General features: G+C 49.1%; 1 protein-coding gene across 1 annotated transcript; it reads left to right on the top strand.

Moving 5' to 3' along the window:
- Nucleotides 1–690: 690 nt before the first annotated feature.
- On the top strand, nt 691–3,803 carry LOC102010542 (toll-like receptor 12). Its single transcript, XM_013519712.1, is given in 2 exon segments — nt 691–1,122; nt 1,125–3,803. Coding segments are annotated over 2 exon segments (2,808 nt in total). The 5' UTR covers nt 691–803; the 3' UTR covers nt 3,614–3,803.
- The last annotated feature ends 2,209 nt before the right edge of the window (nt 3,804–6,012 follow it).

Below are 6,012 nucleotides of genomic sequence, written 5' to 3' on the forward strand. Positions count from 1 at the left end.
TGGAGAATGATCACTCATGCTTGGGGCTAGAGCAAGGCTGGTCTGAGAACAAAGAATGCCTGAGGCAAGCTACATGAGCAAGCTGCTCCAGTCCAGAGAACACCAGGCGCCTAAGGCAATCCATGCAATGGGTTGCTAGGCAGAGGGGTGTTATGTGACATCAACCCGCCAAATGTATAAATAAATGAGCAGTTCCTTTCCTCCCATCCTGAGAGGGCTCCACCTGATCCCATCTTTCTGTATCTTGTCTTCATTTCTTCATCTTCACGCCACCCTTTGGGGTCCTCATCCTGGGAAGTTCGAGAGCCGCACAGGCTGCGGCAATTTGTAATTTGCACTGATCCTGTGAAGCTGGTGTTAGTATGCCTATTTTACAAATGAGGAACCTCAGAGAGGTGAAATGCTCTCCCCAGGATACTGGCAGAGAGACATCTTGGCTTTCTGGCTTGAGCTCTTATACTTGGAAACACTACTTGCTTTCTTACTACAGAGAAGTGAGACTTGGGCCCTACCAATAGTGTAGTTCCTCTCCCTGACCCAGCCTCAGCTGTAAGCATCTCCTCCTATTGTCCCACCCTTCTGTTCAGTTCCCCAGCAGTTTGACCACTGGGAAGCATTGTGGTCTTCTATTCTGCTCCCAGACCTCCTGGACACACTGAGAGGGGTGTATCCTGCCATTGCTGTGAGTACTAGGTATGTGCATGTGTGGAGGGGTAGGATGGCCCTGGGTTCCTCTCTGAAAAAGAGAAAGGAAGTGAGCGGGGCTCCAATTCTGCTTCTCTGTGGACCAAGCGGGAGCCAAGATGCATAGACACTTGCTGCTGTCTGGTCTGCTCCTGATTCTTCCTCTGACTGCAGGCTGGAATGCTTCCAATTGCCTGGTGATAGAAGGTTCCCGGCTGCCCCTGGTCTCCTGCTTCTTCACAATCTGCTCCTTGGACTCTCAGCTGCTTCTCCTTGTTTCATGCAACTTGGTGACCAACCTGACACAGGCCTTGCAAGCTGTGCCTCAGAACGTAGAGGGGCTCTGCCTCGGTGGTTCTATTTCTGTTCTGCCCCAGGCTGCCTTCTCCACCTTGCCTGGGCTCAAGGCCCTGGGGTTGAGCCTGCATCTTACCAAACTCCACCAGGAGCTTTCCAGGGATTGGGACAGCTTCAGAAACTCTCTTTTATATCTGCCCCTGGAAAGGAATACCTCTTTCTACCCTCTGATGCCTTTGGTGACCTGAGATCCCTCCAGAAACTCCAATTCTCGGGCCTCTGCCTGCATAGGAATTTGAGTGTCCAATTGCCTCGCAGTGTACAACAGCTGGCTATCACCTGCAGTTGCCTTCAGGATGTGGGTGAGTTGGCTGACATCTTCCCAGATCTGGTACATGACCCCTCCTCTGGAAATGCCTGGACCCTGGACACATTGAATCTTTCAATGAACAAAAGGCTGAAGATGGCCAGTCCTGGGGCCCTCTGGGGCCTCAAGGTAGGGACTCTGTACCTGACCCATACAAAGATGGAGGCAGCTGCAGTGATGGGACTGGGGCTTCAGAGGCTCAATGCTCTGTTCATGAGATTCACTGCCATGGCTGAGCTTCCTGCTGAGACAGTTGCCCACTTCGAGCTGCAAGAGCTAAATTTGGAAACAAATAAAATAAGTGACATAACTCTGGAAGCCCTGGCTTTTTGCCACAGCCTGAAGACCTTGAATCTTCAGTCTAATAACCTCACTAAGCTGCCACTGGGTTTCCTGGCAGCCATACCCAGGCTTCAGAGACTGAACTTGGCCCATAACAAACTACAGAATGCCACCCTGTGTATGAGTGAGACAGAAGCTATATCAGGACTGAGGACCCTGGATCTGTCTGGCAATCGGCTACGCACCCTGCTTCCAACCACTTTCTCCTGTCTGCCCAACCTGCAAGAGCTTCTACTTCAGGGAAACCAGCTGGTTTTCTTGGATGGACAGGTATTCCAGGGCCTAGGGAGGCTAGAGATCTTGGACTTGAATAAAAATCCACTGGTACAGCTGAGTGAGGGCTGGTTGACTTCTCTGCCTTCACTGACCACCCTCCATCTGCTGGACACCCACATTTTGTTGAACTCAACCTGGGGCTTCTGGGGTCCAGAGAATCTGCACAACCTAAGACTACAGCTTCTCTCTACCTCTGCTGGGATGACATTGTCCTTGCCTACAATGCTGACCAGCTTGGAGCTTCATGCTGGCTCAAACACAAAGCACTGGCAATTGTTACCTAATGTATTTCCAGTCTTACAAAACCTGACTTTAAAAGGCTGGGGACTGCAGCTGGAGACCCAGAACATCTTTAAGATCTTCCCTGCCCTTCATCAACTCTTCCTGGTTGGCAGTAGTTTGAAGGCCCTCTGCTCCCAGAACACCTCCAGCATCTTCCTCTGGCAGCTCCCCAGGCTCCAGTCCCTGAGGGTACGGGGGGATGGGTACAACCCCAGGCCCTGCTGCATTACAGGACTGCCCAGCCTTCAGGAGCTGAAGCTGGAGGCCCTGAAGTTCAGATCACAGCCCCGCCCAGTGCGGCTGGAGGAGCTGGTGGGTGAGCTGCCCAGGCTTCAGGTGCTGCAGCTGTTGAACACTGGGTTGGAGACACTGTCAGCTGCTGCTTTCCAGGGCCTCAGCAGTCTCCAGGTTTTGGTGCTAGACTGGGAGAAAGGCCTTGTGCTGGATGACAGCTTGTGGGAACATAGTCCTCAGATGCCCCAGTACATGTACATTCTGTCTTCGTCCTTGGCCTGCCAGTGTGCCAATGCCTGGGTAGGACCCTGGCTGGAGCAGTCCCCCAGAACCTACATGTATGTATCAACAAAGACCTGGTGCCCCTCGGAAGTAAGAAACAGATCTCATAGTCCCCTTTTCCCCTTTCTCTGGAGTCACTGCCCTAAGACCTCAGAGTTGGAACTCTTTTTGGGCAGCTCTACCTTGCTGCTTCTGCTGATCTCCCTGCCCCTCCTCCAGGAAGCCAAGACCTCCTGGGTTCTCTATCTCCAGGCCTTGTTCAGGGCTTGGTTCCAAGGTCTGAGGGGTCGAAGGGATGAGGGCAAGAGGTTCCTGTATGATGTCTTTGTGTCCCACTGCAGGCAAGACCAAGACTGGGTAATAAAGGAGCTGCTGCCTGTTCTGGAGGGCTGCCCTCCTGCTGGCCAAGGACTGCGCCTCTGTCTCCCTGAGCGAGATTTTGAGCCAGGCAAGGATGTGCTCGATAACGTGGCAGACAGCATAGCAGGCAGCCGTGTAACCCTCTGTGTGCTGAGTCATCAGGCCCTGCACACACCTCGCTGCTGTCTGGAGCTCCGCCTGGCTACCTCCCTCCTGCTGGCTGCGCCCCACCCCCCAGTGCTGCTGGTGGTTTTCCTGGAGTACATCTCTCAACACCAGCTCCCCCGATACCATAGACTGGCCTGGCTGCTCCGTCGAGGAGACTACTGCTTGTGGCCCAAGCAAGACCAGAAGGACGACTTCTGGACCTGGCTGAAGAACAGGCTGGGGAAGTCTGGGTTAGGCAGGGTAGGGGCATGTGTGTCGGAGGGTGGGGGCAAGAAAAGCAACCATGCTGGCAGAGAGAGAATAGACATGTATGATTTGTGAGGTTGAACTCAGTTTCCAGGAGGAGGGGGTGCTGTGGGTTTGATAAGGACTAAATGCTGGGAACAGAGATTGTGGGAGGCTCTAGTGGCTGAGTGAAAAAATTGGGGGATGGTAAGTGGCCATATGGCATGCTATGGGATCTCAAATTCTGCATATCTTCAGTACATTTATTAAACCTACGAAATGCTTGGCTTGATGAGGTGTTTTTAAAAAAATGGAAACCCACATGAAGCAGGGGATAAGGGGACTACTGAGTCACAGAAATTGTAACCCAGAGAAAATAAGGCAGGAAGGATGCATAAGGCATATGGGGGAAGGAAGGAGGGTAGGCTCTGGGTACTGTTAAACTGTGGAAGCTGGGATGGATGAGGCCAAGTACAACCACACCTTCAATGGACAAAGCATCCCTTCTATGATCTGAAGTTATAGAAGGGTTGGTGGCTGAGGACCAAACAGCTGGCCAGAAGATAGCAGATCGATCCCCCTCAGTTGGAAGCATTAAGCTATGTCCACATCTCTTATGCTTTTGAGCATGACAGCAATACTGTCTCTCTGAACACTCTTCTGAAGACTACATTTCCCCTGTGGACCACCTAAGCATTCCTAAAAATTAAGCTCAGCCATCACTTTCTCTAGAAATCGTCCCTGCCTCCAGGCCTAGATAAGCTATTCCCCTGGGCTCTCTCAACTTTCTGCATCTCTCTGTTGCAAAGGCCTCACCATAGACCTGGGAGCCTCTAGTGCAGTGGTCTCCAAAGTGGGATGCACAGGGTGATCCACTAGAGCTTGAAAAGAAAATGTTATAACTTTTCTCTCTTTTAAAAATCTCACCTTATTCTAAAACTAGACTGCTTTGTAGCCATGTGGCTTTGGCATGTTATTTAATTTCTCTATCCTTTGGTTTCCTGTTGTGTAATAAAGGAAAGCATTACCCTTTCCCGGAAAGGATTTTGTGAGGGTTAAATCAGCTCATATGTCTAAAGCACTAACAGCAGGACCCGATAATTCATATAAATGTTCAATAAAATATATGTGTACTATAAAATAAATACACAGATGTTGGAAGTATATGCTTCAAAACTCAAAGGAGTGCTTGATTGGGCACGTTTTACTCATGGGAATGCTTGATTGGGAAAGTTCAGAGATCAGGCCCAGGAGGCAGGGGCCAGATTTATTTCATTTGTCTCTGCATGCTTGGAGTGTAGTGCAGGCCAAGATGAGAGAGAATTCTGATAAGTAACTGGACAGAATGTGGGTTTGGCACCAGCAAGAACCTAGGTCTGACGCAGGCTCTGTTATTTATTTCCATATGACACTGGACAGGGCACATTGCGTCTTTGGAGACTTTCTTAGTTTTTCTCTTCGGTACAATGTCAGGCTTTAGTAACACAAAGGCCAAAGGAAACCACAGAACAATTCCAGGCTGGCTTTAGGGTGAGGGGTGCCCTCTTGTGTCCTAATGGTGTTTTTCTTCCACCTCTGAAGCAGAAGTCCTTAGCTGACCCTGCAAAGCTGCCTTCCCAACTTAGAGCCTGGCACTCTCAGATATCTCCAACCCACTCAGCACCCCACAGCTGCACTGTCTCTTCCTTCCCAAGCTTCCTCTCTCTCTGCCTTTAGTCTCTTATCCATAAAGTGTCAGAGAAGAGATCTTTGGAGGTACATCCCAGGGGTTCAAACTCTGCCACATACTGCCTCCATAATCTTGAGGATGTCACCTTCTGAGCTCCCCATTCTGCCTTTTTAACAACTCATAGGGCTGTTGTGAGACTTCAACAATGAATGTTAATAGGTTGCTATTAGTAAAATCACACGATTTTACTATAAATAAACTGGAACATGGTTCACAAAGAGAAGGAATTTGAACTGGGCTATTAAAATTAAAGATACAGATTTCTCCCAATTTTAACACTAGCATATGGTAGTGAGCTCCTATCATATGCTAGGCACTGTCAATTTGCTCAAAATCTCACAGCCATCAATAAAAATAATTGTAGCCAATGGTTATACATACGTTGAGCTCTTTACATACTTCCTCCCAGTTATTCCTCTCAACAAGCTCGCCTGGAAGATACTATTATTAGTCCCCTTTTCCAGATGAAGAAACTGAGGCAAAAGAGGGTAAGTGATTTGTTCAAGGTTTCATAGTCAGTGTGTGGGCAAAGTATGCATTCAGATTGAAATAAGTCTCAGACACAAGCAGCAGGACTACAGAGACTATTGCTTTAATTATATTATGTAATTTAAACTTTACAATCCCCTGCAAAGTAGGCTTGGTTATACTACTCGCATTTTACAGGTGAGAAAATCGGAGACAAAAGCAATGTAATAGTTTAAGGGCACACAGCTAGGAAGTAGGTGGGTTAGAGTTTGGATCCACGTGACTACACAACCCACAT

This window comes from Chinchilla lanigera, unplaced genomic scaffold, assembly GCF_000276665.1.
Source record: "Chinchilla lanigera isolate Chin_1 unplaced genomic scaffold, ChiLan1.0 scaffold00051, whole genome shotgun sequence".
NCBI classification, from domain to species: Eukaryota; Metazoa; Chordata; class Mammalia; order Rodentia; family Chinchillidae; genus Chinchilla; species Chinchilla lanigera.